General features: G+C 44.7%; 1 protein-coding gene across 1 annotated transcript in view; it reads left to right on the forward strand.

Moving 5' to 3' along the window:
- LOC124594742 (asialoglycoprotein receptor 1-like) overlaps positions 1 to 23,488 on the forward strand; it is a 50,012-nt gene extending 26,524 nt beyond the window's left edge. The window contains exons 4-5 of the mRNA XM_047133119.1: positions 1,156 to 1,419; positions 23,160 to 23,488. Coding sequence (XP_046989075.1) covers positions 1,156 to 1,419; positions 23,160 to 23,323 — 428 coding nt within the window. The 3' untranslated portion in view covers positions 23,324 to 23,488. The remainder of the gene's footprint in view (positions 1 to 1,155; positions 1,420 to 23,159) is intronic.
- Positions 23,489 to 26,999: the final 3,511 nt, after the last annotated feature.

Consider the following 26,999-nt stretch of genomic DNA (forward strand, 5'->3'; position numbering starts at 1 on the left):
TCAAAAAAATTTCTCTTCTTCAGAAACGCCTTTCATGCTATTGACAGCCGGCCGAAGTGGCCGTGCGGTTAAAGGCGCTGCAGTCTGGAAGCGCAAGACCGCTACGGTCGCAGATTCGAATCCTGCCTCGGGCATGGATGTTTGTGATGTCCTTAGGCTAGTTAGGTTTAACTAGTTCTAAGTTCTAGGGGACTAATGACCTCAGCAGTTGAGTCCCATAGTGCTCAGAGCCATTTGAACCATTTTTTTTTTTTTTTTTTTTTTTTTTGCTATTGACAGTCTACATTTTATATCCTCTCTACCTCGACAACTTACCCACTACTTTAAGTGTGTCGCTTTCTAATCGAATTCCCTCACCATCACCTGATTTAATTCGATTACATCCAATTATCCTTGTTTTGCTTTTGTTGATGTTCATCTCATCCACCAGTCCATTCTGTTCTACTGTTCTTCCAAGAACTTTGCTGTCTCTGTCAGAATTACGATGTCATCGACAAACCTCAAAGATTTTATTTCTTCTCGCGGAATTTTAACTCTTTCTGCAAATTTTTCTTTCGTTGCCCTTACTGCTTGCTCGGTGTACGGCTTGGACAACATCAGGGAGATGCTACAACTCTCTCACTCCTTTCTCAACCACTGTTTCCCTTTCATACCCTTCGACTCTTATTGCTGCCGTCTGGTTTCAGTACAAATCGTAAACAGCCTTTCACTTCCTGTATTTTGCTCCTGCCACCTTTAGAATTGAAAGAGTGTATTTCAGTACACATTGTCAAAAGCGTTCTGCAAGTCTACAAATGCTATAAACGGAGAGTTGTCTTTCCTTTACCTATTTTCTAAGATAAATCGTAGGGTCATTACTAGCTTCTATGTACCTAAATTTCTCTGGAAACCAAAGTGATGTACCCCAAGGTCGACTTCTACGAGCTTTTCCTCTCTTCTGTAAACAATTCGTGTTAGTATTTTTCGGTAATATTCACACCTGTCAGCACCTGCTTTCTTTGGCATTGGAATTATTATTTTACTTGTACCACGTATATACAGCAGCCTGTGCTAGGATACTCCATTTCACGCACTGCTGCGAAATGACTACAGGTGTAGGTTTTACTTATTGTTAGAATACCTTGTCGTCACCATCTGTTGTCCGCGGTGCCGCAGGTTTCCAGGTCCCTGCCAACTACGAGGTGTTCCCCGGAGTGGGCATCTACCGCTTCCACCGGGCGGCGCTGCCGTGGGAAGAAGCGCGGCGCAAGTGTGAGAAGGAGGGCGCCCACCTGCTGGTCCTCAACTCGGAGGAGGAGTGGAACGTCGTGGACAGTCTGATGAGGCGCTGCCCCGAGCTGCTCGACTCGCATTTCAACTACTACTCCTACATCGGCGTCCACGACATGCGCAAGGAGAACCACTTTGAGACTGTGCTCGGTAAGTGTAATCGCTGTCACTAGGTCTTTCCTTTCCTATAAGAATCCTTCCTCACTGCGCCCCTGTCACCTTCAACGACCTCAACATTCTGCACTGCACAACGCAATTACTGGATCACTTTTTCGAAACCGCGTTATTGGCTCCCATTACTACGTATAAGTCTGAAATTCGGCTCAAAAATGCCGATATTCTTCCTCTGTAGCAGTGCAAAATGATGGTGTCCTGCGACCGCACCCTAGGGCTTCGCTACACTTCAAACAGCAAGATCTCGACATACACAGAAAAAAAAAAATGCCAAGGCTCAGAAATTTATGTGAATGATGTCACGTTGCCACCAACTTTTACCACAATTCTGCCAACCGCCACTTCCGACATGTCACACAATGGGAATGTCGCCACACCCCCTCTAACCCACATTTGACCCTTGTTTTGACGCCTGTCATATGGAGGTCAGGACGGCGACACGCGGCATTGAATCAGTGGTTTTCTTATCAGTGGCCGAGGGAGAAAATTCAGACACACCGCCTTTCATAATATGTGTGAAAAGGCCTTAGGGAGTGGCGTGAACAGTGTCACTGAAACAACCCCCTTCCTTGGGGCGTTGATTTCCGCATATTCCGCTGTCAGAAACGACAGTTCTCAGTGCGAACAGCAACAGGACGTTCTTGAGAACTTTCGAAACTACTGACTTCTCCAGACATTTCAGCCCCTCTTTAGGGACGTTGCTCAGCTACTCCCTCCTCCCCCCCCCCCCCCCTGAACATGCAGCGGACCCGCAATTTTTAGTGTTGTGTACAGATTGGAGCCTATAGCGTCAGTTCAGAATAATTTGATGAACGTAAGCGTGATATGAAGCCCCCTAAGGGTGCTTATGCTTATTCGGTCCTCGTGTTTCGCACCCTTGTGTCGCCTGATCATGGAGGGGTGTAACATTGACACATGTGAGAATGAAATGGCAGAGAATCCCTCTAAGACCTCCCATGTCGGCAGCATCCCTGGGAAACCCGTCCAGATTTGTCGAGAACTTTAAAAAACTACCTTTACAGAGATAACATTCCCTAGGCGCCTATAGGTAGGCAACCCCTTGACACCCCTCCAATTCCAGCTGGCTGCCTGGAGGCGCTTAGGAGTATTTTAAAGTTTGTCTGTGCAAAGGTACATTTTTAAAATTCTCAATAAATGTGAGCAATGAGTGTGTTGCCGAACTGTTGGTCTTAGAGGGCCCTTTAACCCTTTGACGCTTCATTTACTTATCAGTGAATCTTTCTACACAACGTATATTTCTCCATCTTCTGTCCCTGCCCACTCATTAGGCCTCTACATCTGACGGCTTATCTTTTAAATCACGTTTCAAATGTTTCGTTTACATGCCTCTGCTACTTTCACACATCACTGACATTAATACAGTCAGAAAAACATTACTGGCATTAAGACAGTCACAAAAGGTTTTATAAATTAATTTACGAATTCCATTCCGTCACGATCGGATATTAAATACATACTTCAACGGTATCGGCCTGTTATGGGGATATTCTGATGCATCCTTAACACGCTAAATGTATAGTATGATTCGCCGAAAATTAAAAAAAACTGCGAATATCCGAATATTTAATAATCCAAAATCTCAACATAAATTACAGAATGACATTTAATTATTCTCGAATATATTTCATATAAGTAGCTTTAGAAATAATAATCAGATACCAGTAAAATACATCATTATGCGATCGTAACTGATTAAAGTTTTTTCAAATACCAGCAGATTGCGTTTTTCATTTTCATCAGTTTCTGTTTGCAGTGTTTGGTAGAGGTAAAAATAATTTTTGAACAAGATAAAAATGTTCTGTCATTCACATCCTAATGAGATCTTCGCTTCGACTGTCAGTTATGGTCTTTCAGGACAAACAATTACTTCAAATCGTCTCGTCTGTATCATCACCAATTCTGATGTTACGTAAATGTTAGCTTACATTGTCTCTGTTTCGCAGTGTTCACCTAAATTAAAACCATTAGTTTCTTAAATCACTTTTGTATGACTCATACCTCATTTCCAAGTGATTTCTTCTGTATTACCTGTGCTGGTATTCGTCTTATTGAAACATTGTGTTATGATAAAAAACTGAAAGGGCACTTTTTCTTATTTTTGTGGGACATTTAGAGATATCATAAGAACATTGACAGATGAACACAGACGGAAATACTGTACAATACAAGTATCTTCTTGATAACGTTGAGCACCACAGTTGAACTAACACTAATTTTAATGAAATTCACTTCAGCTGTAATATTAAACATTTGTTTTTGTTATTACCGGTTTCATTCTTAGAACACCTGCCGTTTGCTGAGTTGTGCTAAAACCATGATATAAATATCCTGGTTGCCGTATACCATTTTAAATACCAAAATGATCACTGTTTCTGGATTTGGTCTTTAAGATTATACACGGCAACCAGACCATATACATCGTGATTTTAGCATAACTCGCCACACGTAAATGTTCTAAGAATGAAACCAGCCGTAACACCATAATGTGCAAGAAACAGGTCGTTTTAATCAGTCATTAAGAAAATAAATATCTTCCTTATTTGCAGTAATTTAGGTTCGATATTATTTTGTTCAGTGAACTGATGATTTAACGAATTGGTAATTGGTTCAAATTTTATGTTAATGTTGTAACAGGATATTTATCGTGTATGAACATAAGCACTAGCTTAGTTTCTCCTAGTCTCTGTATTACTGCCTTTAATTTTCTTTCGCTTCTTTCATTGCTTCAGCGTCATACAAGCTACAATATAGTGGTGGTAATTTGCCAATATGGTTTCGCAAATTATTTTAGGAAAAAGTTCTCACCTTCTGTGTCGATTTTTATAATTTTACTATCATCAGCTTGTTTGGCTTCTTAATGTAGGTGTTTCCATTGCAATTATTCCCATACCTAGTACGCTTAAACAGCTCAGTTCGCGGAGTTGGGAACTCTAATGTTTGATACATTTTAGGTGTATTCATTGCTTCTCAGGAAGTACTTTTGGACACACACTTCTGTGGCAATCTTTCTATCAACCATGTATATAAGTCTTCCATTTCACTGCCCACGCCCACTGAGCTACGTTTTTGCTGTGTACTGTACTTCACTCTTCACTCTTATTGCTGGGTTAACTGACGTGTCATGGTAGCTACAGAGAGCAGTGGAGTGAGCAGCTGGTTGGATTGTACTATGGCCGTGTTCATCTCTCTCTCTCTCTCTCTCTCTCTCTCTCTCTCTCTTGCTCTGTGGGAGAGAGAGAGATTCAGTGGGAATAATGTTCTTCTGTGAATTCTTCCCTCGTCACTGAGAGTATTTTCTTTGTTGTTTATGGTATTGTAATATTCTTTCGGTTTTCGGTTATTTTGATATGTCTTCCATGCCATTTCTTATCCTAATGAGGTGACAATTTTCTCGTATTAAATGTCCTGCACATGAGGTCTGGGTAAACTGAGTGATCAATGTTGTTGTTATCAAACATTGAAGTGTCTAGTAGTCAGTCCCATGTATTTAGATTGTCAATTAATACATTTTAATTCGTGAATCAAGGAACTATGTAATTATCTTCTTTCACTGTCACTGTTACTCTTGAATTGTCCTATTTGGTTTTAATGCGCTTATATTCCATGTTTTATAAAGAAGTTTCTAGTTTTATGTGTGAGATATTGTTGATTTATTACAGAGTGCAATTTTGTCTCTGCGTTATGGGACGCGTTTAGCCTTTTTTGATAGTTACTTCGTTTGAAGATGTTCTGCATGGTCTGTATTACGTACAACTATTGGGTGTCAGATTAAAAAACAAAAAATAACTAGTGTGATTCGATGTATGCACCTTTTCTTTCCTGGAAGTATGTAACATATCGTTGTACTGTGTGAGTTTGTGTTTAAGAAAGAGAACTGATACTCTTGTTTCCATTTGCGTTATCTATGACTATAAGATACTATGTTTTTGGCTTCTTCTATTTCGGAAAAAGTCCTAGATCAAATGTTATTAATTAAGATACGAAATTGGACTTGTCATTGAGAGGCCTCCTTTTTGTAAATAAAATGAATTGTTAAATTGAAAGTAGTGTAACTCTGTGATTACTTTTATGATTTATATCAATTTCTCTATGGAGGTATTTCAGATTTCAGGACTTGCTGCTCAGTGTTCTTTTGAAATTTTTTGTTATATACTCATGTGGAATTGAAGTGCGGAAGTCTATGATGCCAAAGAACATTAGTACTGCTATTGGTGTGTTTATATCTTTTATTGTTCAGGTTAACTGTGTGGAGCCTTTTATAACGCATCTAATATTTAGTTCGTAACGTTCAGCTAAACAGCAGCGTCAAACGTTTAGAGTACAGTATGCAGGAGCATCCATGAAGTTGATACGTCATCTCCAGGGGATACTGTCTTCTTTTATTTTGGTCTGACTCCAACAGTTGGTGTTGACTGATTTCCCTGGATTAATTTTTGTCTCAGTGTATGTTAAAGTAGGTTTTTCATATTTTTACCGTATTTTTCATATACATTCGTAACATTTTAATTGAACCGGATGTTAGTAGTTCCATATTATATTTTAGTAATATACGTTTCGTTTTCGTCATGTATTCCTGCTTATCCACGCTCACTCCAGTTAAAAGTCTACTCTTGTAGCTGTTGGTGCTCTTTTCTGTAATTTTTCTCTTCATTGATTTGTTTGCGCCTCTCTTTTATACTTTAGTTTGTCACTGGTAGGTTTTTCTTGTTGCGGAAGTTATCGATCTCTTCCATTTGCTGTCGATTCTCTGATTAATCCTGGAGCCATAACGAATTTTTCCGTTTCTGTTGGCAGTTTTCTATTTTAGGTAACTCTAGAGAATGTACCGATATTTAATTAAACTATTTCGCACATCATCTGCTGTAGGACACTGTCAAAATTCTTGCTAAGAGCTTCATTCGATAAGAAAAGAACAAACGGGTTACATCCCATCTCAGGAAGTAGTCCCTACAACAGATGACTCATCAGCCCAGAACGTTTCTGCTGTAGCGCTCATTTGTTCGCATACATTTCAGTAGCTTTCCAACTAAAAGATATAGTGCTGTCAAAAACTGTAGTTGGAGAAGTAGGCCATATAAAAGGTAAGTGGTCATGCAATTCGCTCATTTGCGGTCGCGTTTTGCAGCAGTGCTGATAGCAGCTCTATTTCTGTGTGCGTTGAGCTGTGGACTGGAGATTCAGTCCAACTCCTTAGTGGTAGCTCTTCTTATAAGAACTGAGTAATTCTTTCTCCAGTCGTTTCGGTCGTCGTTAAACGAGGATAAACAATAATCGAGTTAAAAGCAGACATGATGGTGCTTCCTACTTGAGACAGACCAGCGCTAACTGCACTACTGGCCATTAAGATTGCTACACCAAGAAAAAATGCAGATGATAAACGGGTATTCATTGGACAAATATATTATACTAGAACTGACATGTGATTACATTTTCACGCAATTTGGTTGAATACATCCTGAGAAATCAGTACTCAGAACAACCACCTCTTGCCGAAATAACGGCCTTGATACGCCTGGGAATTGAGACAAACTGAGCATGGATGGCGTGTACAGGTACAGCTGCCCATGCAGCTTCAACACGATACCACAGTTCATCAAGAGTAGTGACTAGCGTACTGTGACGAGCCAGTTGCTCGGCCACCATTGACCAGACGTTTTTAATTGGTGAGAGATCTAGAGAATGTGCTGGCCAGGGCAGCAGTCGAACATTTTCTGTATCCAGAAAGGCCCATACAGGACCTGCAACATGCGGTCGTGCATTATCCTGCTGAAATGGAGGGTTTCGTAGGGATCGAATGAAGGGTAGAGCCACGGGTCATAACACATCTGAAATGTAACGTCCACTGTTCAAAGTGCCGTCAATACGAACAAAAGGTGACCGAGACGTGTAACCAATGGCACCCCATACCATTACAGCGTGTGATACACCAGTATGGCGATGACTAATACACGCTTCCAATGTGCGTTCACTGCTATGTCGCCAAACACGAATGCGACCATCATGATGCTGTAAACAGAACCTGGATTCATCCGAAAAAATTACGTTTTGCCATTCGTGCACCCAGGTTCGTCGTTGAGTACACCATCGCTGGCGCTCCTGTCTGTGATGCAGCGTCAAGGGTAATGGCAGCCACGGTCTCCGAGCTGATAGTCCATGCTGTTACAAACGTCGTCGAACTGTTAGTGCAGATGGCTGTTGTCTTGCAAACGTGCCCATCTGTTGACTCAGGGATCGAGACGTGGCTGCACGATCCGTTACAGCCATGCGGATAAGATACCTGTCATCTCGAGTGCTAGTGATACGAGGCTGTTGGGATCCAGCACGGCGTTCCGCATTACCCTCCTGAATCCACCGATTCCATATTCTGGTAACAGTGATTGGATCTCGACCAACGTGAGCAGCAATGTCGCGATGCGATAAACCGCAATCGTGATAGGCTACCATCCGACCTTTATCAAAGTCGGAAACGTGATAGTACGCATTTCTCCTCCTCACACGAGGCATCACAACAACGTTTCACCAGGCAACACCGGTCAACTGCTGTTTGTGTATGAGAAATCGGTTGGAAACTTTCCTCATGTCAGCACCTTGTGGGTGTCGCCACCGGCGCCAACCTTGTGTGAATGCTCTGAAAAGCTAATCATTTGCATATCACAGCATCTTCTTCCTGTCGGTTAAATTTCGCGTCTGCAGCGCGTCATCTTCGTGGTGCAGCAATTTTAATGGCCAGTAGTGTACTATTTCACTTCTGAATTGTTGTAGAGTTTATGAGATAGTCCACAAACCGACCGAGTCTAGATGACGGAAAATACAATAAATCGGTTATATTACTTAAGTTTATATTGTTGACGACCTATAAGTGGAGAATCCACCTCAGGCAGAGTTCGAGATCACTCTCTGCTGATAGCGCCTCTTGCTGTCTAGTTCTTGGGAATACGACTGAGAACAGAGACAGAGCGAGATAGGAACTGCCCGCATTAGCTTGCTATGTTTAAAATGGCCATTACGTAGTTGCGTAAGCACTTGCAAGCACCACAGAAGAGCAGCCATTAGCATGGGTAATGGCGATACGATTTGTCATTCAGTTATGCCTCTGTCATTAGAATGTGTACTTTCCCTGAACGTCTATGTCATACCACTTTCAAGTGAAAGTAACGAATGAAGAAATCGCTTTGATGTATTGCTGAGGAATTGCTTCATAATTTCTTTCGATTAAATTCCACAACTATTTGTGTCCTTTCTTGTATTTAGGACTGAGAATACTCCAAACGTTTCTAGTTAGCTTCTTTTTATTTCGTAACATTTTTCTTACTACCAAAGTAATAAAAGTATGATACCATAGATGGAGATCACTGCGTAAAAGTGTTCTAGTACTGTCGTAAACAAGGGCGAATCCAACGTATAATAAATGAGATGTGAATGAGGACTACCTGAAAATATACATTATTTTAATGTGTTAATAGTTCTCGATACTTCGTCGTTTTATGCTGCTATCTTGTTTCCTTAATATAAGAAGAATCTTTCCGTTATAATTGTCCCCCCCCCCCCCCCCCCCTGCGGGTTCGGGGTTTAGAATAGGCCCGAGGTATTGCTGCCCGTCGTAAGAAGCGACTGACTAAAAGGAGTCTCACACTTTCGGCCTTTATGTGATGGTCCGCTGCGGTGTTTGACCTTCATTCTTAAAAAATTTCCTGAAGAGCGAGCCAATTGGGGAAGGGCGCCTTAAATGGTGCATCGTGTCCATCATGCACTGAGATCTCTCACATCCTTCGTCGACGTGGATCTGCACATCCGCTCCTTCTCGAGCTGTTGAGCGAGACCCCCATCCTGGGTGCGTTTTCCTCCGTCCACTGAGCAGTATCTTTTTCTGCACTGACCATGATAATGGACTTGTTTCCTTGTTTGCCCTTATATCCAGCACGGTAGCCAGTCTGTTGTGGCGGGGCCGCCATGCACCCTGATGGTTGTAGCCCCCCGACTACACAGGGATCGCTCTGCTGATACTTGCGCCGTTAACTCCCCTCGCCCAAAGGAGTAGATGCCCATCACCCTGGGGCATCTGGATTCCCGGCAATGGCCATCCTGCCACGTGGGCTTTCCTGTGGCTGGGTGTCGCCTGTGGGGAGGGCTCCTGGTCGGCCTGGTTGGCATCGAGGCGGATTACACGCCATGATGCGTAGTACGACATGTCTTGCTGATGCCCTCCCCCCCCCCCCCCCCCCCGCGCCCAGCAGTCTCTAACTGGTCAAGGTCTAATTTCAATGCTAAGAAATACAACCCCAAATCATTCCCCTCCCTGGCCACACCATGGGAGGAACACCAGGATGGCAGTGAAGCTTAATCACCCTGGTTCCTCATATGTACGAGAGTTGATGGGGAATCATGAAGCCTCAGTTCTTTGTGGAGCATTTAGAGGACAAGTTTTGGGAGGTGCAGGGTTTGTCCAAACTGCATCCTCTGCCCAGTAATGGGCAACGCTTGCTTGTCACAAGCTGGAGGATGTTTCTGTTACCATCACACCCCATAAGAGCTTAAAAATGGTCCAGGGTATTATATTCCACAGGGACATTCTTTTTTGTCTGATGATGAGCTGCACGTCAACATAGAGTGACGAGGTGTCCATTTTGTCTGTCATGTCCATCAGGGTCCGAGGGATAATCAGGTTTCCACCGGTGCATTCCTCTTGGCCTTCGAGGGTGACCTATTACCCAAAAAGGTCAAGGTGATGGTTTACTACTGTGATGTGAAACCAGATATCCCTCTTCTGATCCAGTGCTGGAAGTTTAGGCATATGTCTTCCCCCAGTATTACCAGTGTCACACGTCGTGATTGTAGACGTCCTTCACATCCCAATACTCCATGTGCCCCATCTCCCATCTGTGTTAACTGCAGAGAGCTTCATTCACCTTGCTTGCCAGACTGCAGGATTTTACAGAAAGAGAGGAAAATCATGGAACACAAGACGCTGGACCCACTGGCCTACACTGAGGCTAGGAGGAAACATGAGAGGCTCCATCCTGTGCATATGACCTCCACTTATGCCGCCGCTACGACAATGGTTCTAGCACCTTCCATCATTCTGCCATGTGCAGTTGGCTCTAAGAGCCATCAGACTCAATCAGACCCTTGATGGTGGGGAGCACTTCCCTCCCTGTGGCTCCTGAACTACCTACCTCACGAGCAACTCGCCCCCCCCCCCCAAACAATCAGGGACATCAGTCCCCACTTCTCAGCCAGAGAAGCCATTCCCAGGTTCCTACCAGTGGCAGACACCTGCCAGTGGCTGAAGCAACCACACCAAGCTGGTCATAGGGCTTCATTGTCCTCCTCAGTCTCTGAGACAGACTCAGGAGCCCTCCCAGCCAATAAAACCAAAGAAACAGTGAGAGAAAACCAAAAGGAAGAATACCTCCAAGAACCCAGACCTTAAAGTGGCACCCATACCAATGCTTCCTACAAGCTCTGCATCTGAGGATGAAGTCAAGGTTCTGGGATCCGCTAAGCACCTAGATCTCTCTGTGCCCTTAGACACAACAGATGTCGATCGCACAGGCACTCAGTCGGTGGCAGCAGATGACCCTGAGGCGTAAACTGCCTCATTGAGCGTTTCATGCCTTCCCTGCCTCACGATAACGTCATCCTGCAGTGGAGTTGCTGCGGTTATTTTCACCACCTGGCTGAGCTATGGTAGTTGGTAATCTTTAGACCTGCTTTCTGCATTGACCTCCAGGAAACATGGTTCCTAGCAATGTGGACCCTTGCCCTTCATGGCTACAGGGTATATTACAGGAACCCTAGCGAATGTAATAGAGTGTCAGGTGGAGTATGCGTCTATGTCCTGAACTTGGTATGTGGTGTCCCTTCAGACTCCTCTTGAAGCTGTGGCTGTCAGTGTACAGATGACACATGAAATAACTGTCTGCAATATATATCTTCCTCCAGATTGTGCAGTACCCCTGAACGTACTGGCTGCACTGATTCTTCAACTCCCTATACCTTTCCTACTTTTGGGAGATTTTAACGCCCATACCCCTTGTGGGGTGGCACTGTGCTTACTGGCAGAGGCAGGGATGTCGAAACTTTACTCAGTCCGACCACTGCCTCTTAAATACTGGGCACCCTATACTTTTCAGTGTGGCTCACGGCACTTACTCGGCCGTTGATTTACCCCTCTGCAGCCCAGGACTTCTCCCACCTGTCCACTGGAGCGCACATGACGACTTGTGTGGTAGTGACCACTTCACCATCTTCCTGTCACTTCCCCAGCGTCATGCACATGGACGCCTACCCAGATGGCCTTTCAACAAGGCAGACTGCGAAGCCTTCACCTCTGCTGTCACCGTTGAATCTCCCCCACATGGTGCAATCGATGTTGTGGTTGAGCAGGTCACTACAACGACCGTTTCTGCGGTGGAAAAGGCGATCCCTCGTTATTTTGGATGCCCCCAGCGAAAGTCAGTACCTTGACGGTCGCCGAAAGACGCTGAGGCAATTAAGGAGCGTCGGCGAGCTCTACAGCGGCGTAAGCGGCACCCTTCCCTAGAGCACCTAATAGCCTTTAAACGGCTCCGTGTCCGCGTTCGCCAGCTTGTAAAAACACGGAAACAGGAGTGTTTGGAGAGGTATGTCTTGACCATAGGATGCCATACGTCACCTTCCTAAATCTGGATGAAGATCGGACGTGTTTCTTGGTACCAGACCCTAACAGGTGTCACTGGCGTTACCATCTACGCGGGTTATCTACCGACGTAAAAGCGATTGCCGAGCACTATGCTCGATCCTCTGCATCGGAGAATTAACCCCCCCCCCCCCCACCCCAGCCTTTCGCACTCTCAAATGGCGGATGGAAGGAAGGGAAAGTCCTCTTGTTCACTATACGACACAGTGAAACCTATAAACCCCCTTTTACAGAGTGAGAGCTCCTCAGTGCCCTTGCACATTGCCCCCACACACCTCCTGGGCCAGATCGAATCCACGGTCAGATGATTAAACATCTCTCGTCTGACTAGAAGCGACATCTCCTCGTCATCTTCAACCGGATCGGGTGTGATAGCGTCTTTTCATCGCAATGGTGGGAGAGCACCATCATACCAGTGCTCAAACCCGGAAAAAAACTCGCTTGATGTGGATAGCTATCGGCCCATCAGCCTCACCAACGTTCTTTGTAAGCTGCTAGAACGTATGGTGTGTCAGCGGTTGGGTTGGTTCGGGTCCTGGATTCACGTGGCCTACTGGCTCCATGCCAGGACGGTTTCCGCCAGGGTCGCTCTACCACTGCACTGATGATCTCGTGTCCCTCGTGTCGGCCATCCAAACAGCCTTTTCCCGACGCCAACACCTTGATGCCGTCTTTTTTGATTTACGAAAACAACACCTTTTTTTTTTTACGAAAAACCTACGACACGACCTGGCGACATCATATCCTTGCCACATTGTATGAGTGGGGTCTCCGGGGCCAGCTCCGGATTTTTATCCAAAATTTCCTGTCGCTCCGTACTTTCCATGTCCAGGTGGAGCCTTCCATAGTTCACCCCATATCCAGGAGACTGGAGTCCCGCAGGGTTCTGTATTCAGGGTATCTCTATTTTATTGGCAATTAACGGCCTAGCAGCAGCTGTAGGGCCGTCCGTCTCACCTTCTCTGTATGCAGACGACTTCTGCGTTTCGTACTGCTGCTCCAGTACTGGTGTTGCTGAGCGGCGCCTAGGCAGCCGCAAAGTCGTGTTTTATGCACTTCTGTCGGCGTCGTACCGTTCATCCGGAACCAGAACTTTACCTTAATGACAATCCACTCACTGTAGTGGAGACATATCGATTCTCAGGATGGTTTTCGACGCCTTCTTGACTTGGCTTCCTCACCTTCGTCAGCTTAAGCACTTAATGCACTCTGTTGCCTGAGCAACACCAACTGGAGTGCAGATCGCTCTACGCTGCTGCAGCTCTACAGAGCCTTGACTATGGGAGTCTGGTTTATGGTTCGGCGGCGCCCTCAGCATTGCGTTTACTCGACCCAGTCCACCACTGTGGCGTTAGACTAGCGACGGTAGCTTTTAGGACGAGTCCGGTGACGAGCGTCCTCATTGAAGGATAAGCGTGCACAACTGCTCGCCAGTTACATTACACACGTTCGTATTTCTCCTGCGCATTCGAATTACCGTCTCCTTTTCCCTCCCACGGCTGTTCATCTCCCGCATCTGCGGCCCAGGTCAGGCCTTACAATTGCCGTTCGCGTCCTATTCCTACTATCCGAACGAGAGTCCTTGCCTTTACTACCTATACTCGAGGTCCACTCACGTGCACCTCCATGGTGTACACTAGGCAGCGGCTTCGCCTGGACCTTTCACATGGCTCTAAGGACTCTGTTAACCCCGCGGGTCTCCGCTGTCACTTCCTCTCGATTCTTGATATGTACCGATGCCATGAAGTGGTTTACACCGACGGCTCGAGGGCTGATGGTCACGTAGGCTTCGCTTATGTCCATGGAGGACACTTTGAACGGTATTCCTTTGCTCGATTGCTTCAATGTTTTCACTGGGGGTGTCCGGATACTTTTGATCACATAGTGTACGTGCCGTGTGTAAGACTTAACCCTAGTTTGTCTATATGGTAGCTTCTCGCTGTCGTCGGCGGACATCCGGTGTATTGCAGAAAGGGATCAGTCCTAGTCTGGAAATATTTTTGCAAAGTGACATAACAATGAAGTACAATGCTTAATATGGTGTGAACGATTAAAGGTATGCCTGACATTTCTGTGAAATAGTAGAAGAGGGAGGAAACTGTGACAACAGTAACAAATAAAAAAATTGAGTACATTCATAGTATACAATAAAAATAGAAAGTACCTAATCCGTGCGTGTGGCTAAATAATATGCTTTTATCTGCTTATAGTCCTTGAGAACGGTAAAATTAAGACTAAAAATAAAGTTCTTCAACCTCAGTTTTCACTATTTAGCACTAAATATTGGCAAGGTCAAACAGTGGTACAGTCCCCGATATGACTTTTAAGCAGAGTTTCATTAACTTAGAATCAAGAGGAGAATACTAGTGATTTTTTGTAGTATTCAACCACTTATTACTTTTAGATTAAAGCAGCGAACGATGGACGAACTAAGTTTTATTGACCTTTTCATTTCATATTTTTTGTCTATGTGTCTTGAAACTGAAGGAGTGAAAATTTGTGAATCTCTGTTCGATTTCCGCATTTATTACAGGAAATAATAGGAATATGAACCGTAAATCTGTTATTACAGAAACTGATTATTTTGAGCGGGTTAACAGTCAGGTTAAACTGGCATGGAAGGAAAACGATATAACAGAAAACCGGTTGTCTCAGCGATAATCGTCATCCGTACAGTAAAGCTGACGCTTGTCTGCACATAAACACGATTAGCTGTGGATATGGTGGTGAAATAAGTGGTACATTGTATGCGGATTCATCACCACCTCCAAACGCCGTGACCTACCTAGAGGAAGAACATGTGGGATGACGTCACTGTAATCGGCAACTGGAAGTGGATGTGTTTGCACTAATTCTCGTTTACTTTCTTCAGGACCAAAGCGTGAACTTTTCGTTTTTTTTATAAAGCGTAGAAGGCTGCTTATATCTTCTTGGAAAACTGGGCGAGGTGGTGCAGTGATTAGCACACTGGACTCGTATTCGGGAGGACGACGGTTCAATCCCGCGTCCGGCTATCCTGATTTAGGTTTTCCGTGATATCCCTAAATCGCTCCTGGCTAATGCCGCGATGGTTGCTTTGAAAGGGCACGACCGACTTCCTTCCCTTTTCATCCATAACCCGATGAGACCGATAACCTCGTTGTCTGGTCTCGTCTCCCAAACAACCCAACCCAAACCTTCTTAGAAATTTTCTGTCATGTAATCAACCTAATATAAATTTTCATCCATTATTTTAAGATACAAAGGGAAGACCTTTTCATGTGTTTTTAGTGTAAGCCGAGTTGCTGATGTTTTCTTGCTAATTATTAATATGTGATCAATACAGTTTATACACTCCTGGAAATGGAAAAAAGAACACATTGACACCGGTGTGTCAGACCCACCATACTTGCTCCGGACACTGCGAGAGGGCTGTACAAGCAATGATCACACACACGGCACAGCGGACACACCAGGAACCGCGGTGTTGGCCGTCGAATGGCGCTAGCTGCGCAGCATTTGTGCACCGCCGCCGTCAGTGTCAGCCAGTTTGCCGTGGCATACGGAGCTCCATCGCAGTCTTTAACACTGGTAGCATGCCGCGACAGCGTGGACGTGAACCGTATGTGCAGTTGACGGACTTTGAGCGAGGGCGTATAGTGGGCATGCGGGAGGCCGGGTGGACGTACCGCCGAATTGCTCAACACGTGGGGCGTGAGGTCTCCACAGTACATCGATGTTGTCGCCAGTGGTCGGCGGAAGGTGCACGTGCCCGTCGACCTGGGACCGGACCGCAGCGACGCACGGATGCACGCCAAGACCGTAGGATCTTACGCAGTGCCGTAGGGGACCGCACCGCCACTTCCCAGAAAATTAGGGACACTGTTGCTCCTGGGGTATCGGCGAGGACCATTCGCAACCGTCTCCATGAAGCTGGGCTACGGTCCCGCACACCGTTAGGCCGTCTTCCGCTCACGCCCCAACATCGTGCAGCCCGCCTCCAGTGGTGTCGCGACAGGCGTGAATGGTGGGACGAATGGAGACGTGTCGTTTTCAGCGATGAGAGTCGCTTCTGCCTTGGTGCCAATGATGGTCGTATGCGTGTTTGGCGCCGTGCAGGTGAGCGCCACAATCAGGACTGCATACGACCGAGGCACGCAGGGCCAACACCCGGCATCATAGTGTGGGGAGCGATCTCCTACACTGGCCATACACCACTGGTGATCGTCGAGGGGACACTGAATAGTGCACGGCACATCCAACCCGTCATCGAACCAATCGTTCTACCATTCCTAGACCGGCAAGGGAACTTGCTGTTCCAACAGGACAATGCACGTCCGCATGTATCCCGTGCCACCCAACGTGCTCTAGAAGGTGTAAGTCAACTACCCTGGCCAGCAAGATCTCCGGATCCGTCCCCCATTGAGCATGTTTGGGACTGGATGAAGCGTCGTCTCACGCGGTCTGCACGTCCAGCACGAACGCTGGTCCAACTGAGGCGCCAGGTGGAAATGGCATGGCAAGCCGTTCCACAGGACTACATCCAGCATCTCTACGATCGTCTCTACATCTACATCTACATTGATACTCCGCAAGCCACCCAACGGTGTGTGGCGGAGGGCACTTTACGTGCCACTGTCATTACCTCCCTTTCCTGTTCCAGTCGCGTATGGTTCGCGGGAAGAACGACTGTCTGAAAGTCTCCGTGCGCGCTCGAATCTCTCTAATTTTACATTCGTGATCTCCTCGGGAAGTATAAGTAGGGGGAAGCAATATATTCGATACCTCATCCAGAAACGCACCCTCTCGAAACCTGGCGAGCAAGCTACACCGCGATGCAGAGCGCCTCTCTTGCAGAGTCTGCCACTTGAGTTTATTAAACTTCTACGTAACGCTATCACGGTTACCAAATAACCCGGTGACGAAACGCGCCGCTCTTCTTTGGATCTTCTCTATCTCCTCCGTCAACCCGATCTGGTACGGATCCCACACTGATGAGCAATACTCAAGTATAGGTCGAACGAGTGTTTTGTAAGCCACCTCCTTTGTTGATGGACTACATTTTCTAAGCACTCTCCCAATGAATCTCAACCTGGTACCCGCCTTACCAACAATTAATTTTATATGATCATTCCACTTCAAATCGTTCCGTACACATACTCCCAGATATTTTACAGAAGTAACTGCTACCAGTGTTTGTTCCGCTATCATATAATCATACAATAAAGGATCCTTCTTTCTATGTATTCGCAATACATTACATTTGTCTATGTTAAGGGTCAGTTGCCACTCCCTGCACCAAGTGGCTATCCGCTGCAGATCTTCCTGTATTTCGCTACAATTTTCTAATGCAGCAACTTCTCTGTATATTACAGCATCATCCGCGAAAAGCCGCATGGAACTTCCGACACTATCTTCTAAGTCATTTATATATATTGTGAAAAGCAATTGTCCCATAACACTCCCCTGTGGCACGCCAGAGGTTACTTTAACGTCTGTAGACGTCTCTCCATTGATAACAACATGCTGTGTTCTGTTTGCTAAAAACTCTTCAATCCAGCCACACAGCTGGTCTGATATTCCGTAGGCTCTTACTTTGTTTATCAGGCGGCAGTGCGGAACTGTATCGAACGCCTTCCGGAAGTCAAGAAAAATAGCATCTACCTGGGAGCCTGTATCTAATATTTTCTGGGTCTCATGAACAAATAAGGCGAGTTGGGTCTCACACGATCGCTGTTTCCGGAATCCATGTTGATTCCTACATAGTAGATTCTGGGTTTCCAGAAATGACATGATACGCGAGCAAAAAACATGTTCTAAAATTCTACAAGAGATCGACGTAAGAGATATAGGTCTATAGTTTTGCGCATCTGCTCGACGACCCTTCTTGAAGACTGGGACTATCTGTGCTCTTTTCCAATCATTTGGAACCCTCCGTTCCTCTAGAGACTTGCGGTACACGGCTGTTAGAAGGGGGGCAAGTTCTTTCGCGTACTCTGTGTAGAATCGAATTGGTATCGCGTCAGGTCCTGTGGACTTTCCTCTATTGAGTGATTCCAGTTGCTTTTCTATTCCTTGGACACTTATTTCGATGTCAGCCATTTTCTCGTTTGTGCGAGGATTTAGAGAAGGAACTGCAGTGCGGTCTTCCTTTGTGAAACAGCTTTGGAAAAAGGTGTTTAGTATTTCAGCTTTACGCGTGTCATCCTCTGTTTCAATGCCATCAACATCCCGTAGTGTCTGGATATGCTGTTTCGAGCCACTTACTGATTTAACGTAAGACCAGAACTTCCTAGGATTTTCTGTCAAGTCGGTACATAGAATTGTACTTTCGAATTCAATGAACGCTTAACGCATAGCCCTCCTTACGCTAACTTTGACATCTTTTAGCTTCTGTTTGTCTGAGAGGTTTTGGCTGCGTTTGCTCTTGGAATGAAGCTCTCTTTGCTTTCGCAGTAGTTTCCTAACTTTGTTGTTGTACCACGGTGGGTTTTTCCCGTCCCTCACAGTTTTACTCGGCACGTACCTGTCTAAAACGCATTTTACGATTGCCTTGAACTTTTTCCATAAACACTCAACATTGTCAGTGTCGGAACAGAAATTTTCGTTTTGATCTGTTAGGTAGTCTGAAATCTGCCTTCTATTACTCTTGCTAAACAGATAAACCTTTCTCCCTTTTTTTATATTCCTATTAACTTCCATATTCAGGGATGCTGCAACGGCCTTATGATCACTGATTCCCTGTTCTGTACATACAGAGTCGAAAAGTTCGGGTCTGTTTGTTATCAGTAGGTCCAATATGTTATCTCCACGAGTCGGTTCTCTGTTTAATTGCTCGAGGTAATTTTCGGATAGTGCTCTCAGTATAATGTCACTCGATGCTCTGTCCCTACCACCCGTCCTAAACATCTGAGTGTCCCAGTCTATATCTGGTAAATTGAAATCTCCACCTAAGACTATAACATGCTGAGAAAATTTATGGGAATGTATTCCAAATTTTCTCTCAGTTGTTCTGCCACTAATGCTGCTGAGTCGGGAGGTCGGTAAAAGGAGCCAATTATTAACCTAGTTCGGTTGTTTAGTGTAACCTCCACCCATAATAATTCACAGGAACTATCCACTTCTACTTCACTACAGGATAAACTACTACTAATAGCGATGAACACTCCACCACCGGTTGCATGCAATCTATCCTTTCTAAACACCGTCTGTACCTTTGTAAAAATTTCGGCAGAATTTATCTCTGGCTTAAGCCAGATTTCTGTACCTATAACGATTTCAGCTTCGGTGCTTTCTATCAGCGCTTGAAGTTCCGGTACTTTACCAACGCAGCTTCGACAGTTGACAATTACAATACCGATTGCTGCTTGGTCCCCGCATGTCCTGACTTTGCCCCGCACCCGTTGAGGCTGTTGCCCTCTCTGTACTTGCCCAAGGCCATCTAACCTAAAAAACCGCCCAGCCCACGCCACACAACCCCTGCTACCCGTGTAGCCGCTTGTTGCGTGTAGTGGACTCCTGACCTATCCAGCGGAACCCGAAACCCCACCACCCTATGGCGCAAGTCGAGGAATCTGCAGCCCACACGGTCGCAGAACCGTCTCAGCCTCTGATTCAGACCCTCCACTCGGCTCTGTACCAAAGGTCCGCAGTCAGTCCTGTCGACGATGCTGCAGATGGTGAGCTCTGGTTTCATCCCGCTAGCGAGATTGGCAGTCTTCACCAAATCAGATAGCCGCCGGAAGCCAGAGAGGATTTCCTCCGATCCATAGCGACACACATCATTGGTGCCGACATGAGCGACCACCTGCAGATGGGTGCACCCTGTACCCTTCATGGCATCCGGAAGGACCCTTTCCACATCTGGAATGACTCCCCCCGGTATGCACACGGAGTGCACATTGGTTTTCTTCCCCTCTCTTGCTGCCATTTCCCTAAGGGGCCCCATTACGCGCCTGACGTTGGAGCTCCCAACTACCAGTAAGCCCACCCTCTGCGACTGTCCGGATCTTGCAGACTGAGGGGGGAGAATAGCAGCCTGCATTGCTGCGAAAGGTGGATATACACTGTACTAGTGCCGACATTGTGCATGCTCTGTTGCTTGTGTCTATGTGCCTGTGGTTCTGTCAGTGTGATCATGTGATGTATCTGACCCCAGGAATGTGTCAATAAAGTTTCCCCTTCCTGGGACAATGAATTCACGGTGTTCTTATTTCAATTTCCAGGAGTGTATTTTCATCCATTAATACACTTAGACAGAGTCGCCCTCTACCAAAACTGCGGTTCGGTACTTTTGGTACACTACCTAAACGACGAAGTAGGATTACCGGTCGTATTGGTAGCATTGATGGGGATAGAGACATAAATGACTGTGTAAGAGAGAAAATGGTAGCCGACGACTTCTCTTTGCCTCTTTTTTCTTTTGCCCATAATTAGAGCTGCATTTGTTGGTTGTCTGTCCATTGTGTATTTTATATCCTTAGAGACTATAAATTGAGTTTTATGAGCGACGACATTTGGTTGATCGCCCAACTTCTGTACTTTTCTGTAACCAAAGCAGCTACTTTTGATGCAAGTGCAATTTGCCTGCACAAATATATATATATATATATATATATATATAATGTGTGTGTGTGTGTGTGTGTGTGTGTGTGTGTGTGTGTGTGTGTGTGTGTGTGTGTCGTTCAACTGTCTGCAAAATTTGTGCAAGCAAATTGTACTTGTACCAAAAGTAACTGCTTTGGTTACATTATATATATATATATATATATATATATATATATATATATATATATTATTTCACACTAGGTAGAAGGTTCTTTATCATGATCAAAGACAAGAGTTTCCTTATTATTGATAAATGTGAAATTTGCTTATGAATAAGAGTAACATGTGTTATATAACTTTGACGATGTATTGAAGGGATGATTGACATAGTGGGTGATCAAAAAGTCAGTATAACTTTCAATACTAAATAAATCACGGAATAATGTAGATAGAGAGGTACAAATTGACACACATGCTTGGAATGACATGGAGTTTTATTAGAACAAAAAAAAATACAAACGTTCAAAAAGTGTCCGACAGATGGCGCTTCAGCTGTTCAGAATAGCAATAATTAGCATAACAAAGTAAGACAAACCAAAGATGATGTTCTTTACAGGAAATGCTCAATATGTACACCATCATTCCTCAACAATAGCTGTAGTCGAGGAATAATGTTGTGAACAGCACTGTAAAGCATGTCCGGAGTTATGGTGAGGCATTGGCGTCGGATGTTGTCTTTCAGCATCCCTAGAGATGTCGGTCGATCACGATACACTTGTGGCTTCAGGTAACCCCAAAGCCAATAATCGCACGGACTGAGGTCTGGGGACCTGGAAGGCCAAGCATGACGAAAGTGGCGGCTGAGCACACGATCATCACCAAACGGCGCGCGCAAGAGATCTTTCACGCGTCTAGTAATACTTTGTTGTTTTTTTTTTAGGTTCTAATAAAACACCATGTCATTCCAGGCATGTGTGTCAATGTTTACCTCTCTATCTACATTATTCCGTTGTTTATTAAGTTTCGAAATTTATACTGACTTTTTGATCACCCAGTATTTTTGTTTTGCTATTTTTTTCCTTTTTGCCTAGGAAACCGCGATTTCCAGTGCTATACGATCAATTTGTACGCTTCTCTTTATTTTTGCTACAGCCTCCTTACGTTTCATGTTACAGATCAAAAATTGTCGTATAAAATCGGAATTAAACATTGACAGTTTCAGTTTTGCTCTAAATACTGTTTATTTGTAAGTACCAGACAGATGGATAATGAAGAACAAAAATGTTCCATATGTTACCTGGCCCTTAATATATCCTCACTCAGTTTCTAGACAGTTCATCGCTTCCAATTTTTAGGGCATTCTATAAATATACTGATTGCATAAGTAAAGAAAGCGATCGTTATGAGGTAGCGCCCGACACTTATGCAACACACCTAACGTAAGGGTAACGTGGGTACGACCTTAACTAAGGAAACCTACTATGAAAGATACAGTAGTCTAAGCTTACGTATGGTGGTCTACAGCAGCCTATGGTAGACTTTGTAACTCTGCTCGTAGACTCCTTGCTGAGGGGGAGATATTCATGTTTGTCCCAGTTAGGATTAAAGATTGCCAGGATTCTCAAAATTTCAGGCTAATGATCCTAGAATGACCGTCCTGGGCAGTTTGGGTTTTAGTCGGACTAAGCTTTCACCATAAAGGGTGATTCTTATTAACGTTTAAAAACCCCCGAAGCGGCATAGACGGCGCTGGGACAAGTAATTTAAGATAAGACCCTGGGGGCTTCGCAAATGTCGGGATATACCCCAAAACTGGATGACAAACGTTGGACGTGTGACGTCACCGAATGACGAAACCGGACGCACTTTCAGCGGTTGGATTTGTCGCTTGAAAGGGGCTAGTGCTACATATCGCTCCACTAAGGAATTCTGTTTCCGTAAATGTAAAGCGATTCATCGCAGTCTTGTATTACCGCTACCACGACTACTACCGTGTCACACAGGATAATGAAAGAACGAAAATAGAGTACCCTAGCGAAGCGATATGCAGCACTGCCACTACGGGGGGGGGGGGGGGGGGGGGGGGGGGGGGGAATAGGATCGACAGGCTCTACCGCTGGATGTGCCATCTGGTGAAGCCACATTTTAGACATGGTATTTCCCAACATTTGTGGCCCCATTGTCTTATATGAAAACACTTGTCTCATAGTCATCTACACCAGTTGGGGTTTTTTAAAAGTCAATATCAATCACTTCGTATATTCTATACCGACTTTATTTACACAGATGAGTATTGGCTTTGTCGATAGCTGGTACCAAGTCGACTAAATGATAGCTGGAGGTTATCGGCAACCTGTTGTACGCACAGTAGAACAGGGGAGATGTTGGGACCTAATATCGATCCCTGTGGGATACATGACGCTAGATGTGTTCATTGTGACTACGCGGCCAGTGCGGCGAGCCGTTAGGAGTGATGCTTGTGTGCCCGCAGGCGGCCTGCTGGAGGACACGGGCTACGTGCGCTGGATGCCGGGCCAGCCGGACAACGCGCACCACCTGGGCGAGAACTGCGTGACGGTGAGCCGCGACGGCGCCTTCAACGACGTGCCCTGCTCCACGCCGCTGCCCTACGTCTGCGAGCACGACTCCTACTAGCTGCGCGCCACCGCCCCCATACTCAAAACTGCTTCCTGTGCAATCTGCTGAAACGACTGCGACGTGTGTAAAATGTTTTGGAACAAAATCGCAGCTACCTGCAACAGCCTGAAAAGCATTAACGTATCTTCCATATTTATGTCAGTCAATATATTTTACTATATACATGTGGAGTTTCATCATTATTTCCATTGTCAGATGTCTTCCTGTATTGTGTTCAAGAAATGCTTCAAATGGCTCTAAGCACTGTGGGAGGTCATCAGTCGCCTAGACTTAAAGCTACTTGGACCTCACGAACCTAAAGACATCACACACATCCATGCCCGAGGCAGGATTCGAACCTGCGACAGTAGTAGCAGCGCGGTTGTGGACTGAAGCGCCTAGAACCGCTCGGCCACAGCGGCCGGCCCTGTCTTGTGTCATTCATTTCATCACTGCTCCGTTGCAATTATGAGGGAAATAAATATTATCTGCGGCGTTGAGAAACAACTGAAACAAGTCGTCCGCAAAACTACCGTCCAATATAATTGATAACCAACAGCTGTATTATTTTTTTGAACATATTGTGTGTTCAACCATAACAGAATCATCTCTTCCAAGACACCGGCACAGATTTCGGAAACGCTGATCGTACGAAACACACCAGTTACATGGAAGCAATATTTATAGTTCTTGACTTCCGAAAAGCACTTAATCTATAACTGTACTCAGTATCCAAAGTGACATCGTATGGGGCACAAGCGAATTTTGCGACTGTATTGAGCAGTTCTGGTAGGGAGGTCACGGCACGTTATCTTGGATGGAGAGTTATCGATGGATGTAGAAGTGACTTAAGGTGTGCCTCAGAGGAGCCGACTGCGACACTTGTTGTCCAGGCTGTATATTAATGAAAAGACAATACTGAGAGAACCTAAGACTGTTTCCAGATCATGTATCCATAACTAACTGACAAATCCTCCATTGCCCGGATATTTATTTTGCCAATTTTCTGTCAGAATTGGAAAAAGAATGAACCGCCTTTATAGCGTAGTATAATTTTCATATATTCTGGAAAACACTTTTGAAACTATGAATCAGTCGTACAAACAAATGCGCATGCTATACAGATGCATAAGAGCAGCTGCTTCGAATATGTACAATTTGATATAGTAAACGTCACTATGGCAACACCACTTCATAGCTTTAGGGACGTCTAGTGTTTTCGCCTACAGCAGTTTGCGCTTCGCATTCGAAAATTCTTAAAAGCGCTGACAGGTGTCAGCGATTTCCTTAAGATAATTGTAGGAGTGTCTTAGTAGTGAAGAGTAAGGGAATTAAAACTTGATGCATGATGAGGCAATTTTTCACACATGTCGTTGTTTATGTCTTCGTATCTCTTGACATAAGCGTCGTGCAACGTTATACAGGGTGAACATTAATGAAACCGACAAACTGCAGGGACGGATTCCTGACTGGAAAAGGAGCAAAAGGTCGAGTGAACATGTGTCCAGAAGAGGGTGGTGTACGTGCAGTGACAACAAATTGTCTGGGAACACAGTACAGAGCTGCATTGTGTCCACGTCCCAACAGATGTTCAAAGTGGCCTCCATGGAATTGCAGGTGATAGAAATAGTAGCAGTTGGCATGCAGGATACAAAAAATCTTACTTTAGCTTACAGTACGTTGGTAGGCTACTTGCCTGGAGCTTACACACACACACACACACACACACACACACACACACACACACACACACATTTTTATAACATGAGTGGCTTAAGTACTATCTGAAAAAACTTAAAGAATATCAACTCATATCTTGATAATATTTCAAAGTAATACAAAGACCGACGACTTTCTTTGAATTTTACAAACTAGAATTGCGAAAATGCGAAAGAATTCTTTGTACGTACGTAAAGCTTTACCTCACAGCTGTTCATGTTAGTGTCAAGTTAATGATTTGTGGACGCCACATACGTTATCGCCATATCTCTAAACTTTCTTAGGATATTTAATTTTGATGATAAGGGTGCTTCAGCTGTAAGTACTTTACTTACAAGAACGACCGATTTCGCAGCATTTTAGTTGCCTCAATCGGTGTAATAATATCAGGTCATGTTGATCCAGCGTTCATAGAGGGAAATTTTATGACTGTGGACGCTGGGTCGTCCCATTACCTTCTTTCGATCATTAAATAGCTTGATATTATTGCACCTGATGATGCAGTCAAAATGCTGCGAAACCGGTCTTGCTTATAATTAAAGCACTTAAAACTGAAGCGGTCTTCAGAATGCTGTATCCAGGCTGTGTCTGCCCGGACAACAACATCTTCTTCGTTCTCATGATAGCCTCCTACCAATGAGTTTACAGTGATTTTTCATTAGGGAACCCTTTCCTATTGGGGTAAAATGAATATATTTTTTTCGTATGTAGTTTGTTGGCAATTCTAACTGAACCCAGGACCAGCCCAGTTAAAATCCCTCATCTTGTGGACACTGACTTTACGCAGCTTCCTCTCACCCTTAATCCTTCTAGATCTAGTGCAACGACGGTTAGTCTAGAGGAGAAACAAGCAAGAAACTTCCACCAGTATTTTAATCCTGTGAAAAATTCAGTCGCAACTGTATACAGAGTTATAAGCCTGTCGTCAGTCATGTGATGATAGATAAGCAGTTTCATAGCATCAGGGAATATTTACCGTTTTGGATGTAGGTATTTAGTGAACGAAACATACATGACAGACCTTTAACTGTATTATCTTATTGCATTAGACTGAATTCATATTTGGAACAAAAAGCTTTATTATTTCCAATTAGCTGATTTTATCTGCTTGGACATTATCAAACAGGCCGGCCAGTGTGGCCGAGCGGTTCTAGGCGCTTCAGTCTGGAACCGCGCGACCGCTCCGGTCGCAGGTTCGAATCCTACCTCGGACATGGATGTTGTGTGATGTCCGTAAGTTAGTTAGGTTTAAGTAGTTCTAAGTTCTATGGGACTGATGACCTCAGATGTTGGGTCCCATACTGCTCAGAGCCATTTGAACCATTATCAAACAACGGTACTCAAAGAATATAAGCGCCCATTTGTGAGACGCATTTAATGCTCCGCAAAGCAGTGTGGAATATCTCTACACTTAACAGTATACGCGTATTACCACCAAATTTGTCCGCGCCCGGTAGCTGAGTGGTCAGCTCGAAAAAAGGCCAATCCTAAGGGTCCGGGTTCGATTCCCGGCTGGGTCGGAGATCTTCTCCGCTCAGGGACTGGGTGTTGTGTTGTCCTAATCTTCATCATTTCATCCCCATCGACGCGCAAGTCGCCGAAGTGCCGTCAAATCGAAAGACTTGCACCCGGCGAACGGGAGGCCCTAGTCACACGACATTTACATTTACCACCGAGTTGCGTGTCGTACTCACACAAATAAAATGTTTGATATCCATAACGAAAACGAGTAATCAACATTTGGAGTTAGATACACATGATCAACGGTGACTGCGTTCAAAACATACTAGACAGACCCATTATAATGTAAAATATTGTGCGTGCTGACAGTTATTATTTCGACATAATTTTCTATTTTTATGCTCGGGTCCACATCACATTAAAGATTTTGAATGCTTTAATTTTTTCTCCATCTTCCTACATTTATATTTGAAACAAACGACTTATATCAATCGCAGACAACTAATTTGTCCCC

This window comes from Schistocerca americana, chromosome 2 (genome assembly GCF_021461395.2).
Source record: "Schistocerca americana isolate TAMUIC-IGC-003095 chromosome 2, iqSchAmer2.1, whole genome shotgun sequence".
Classification (NCBI taxonomy): Eukaryota; Metazoa; Arthropoda; class Insecta; order Orthoptera; family Acrididae; genus Schistocerca; species Schistocerca americana.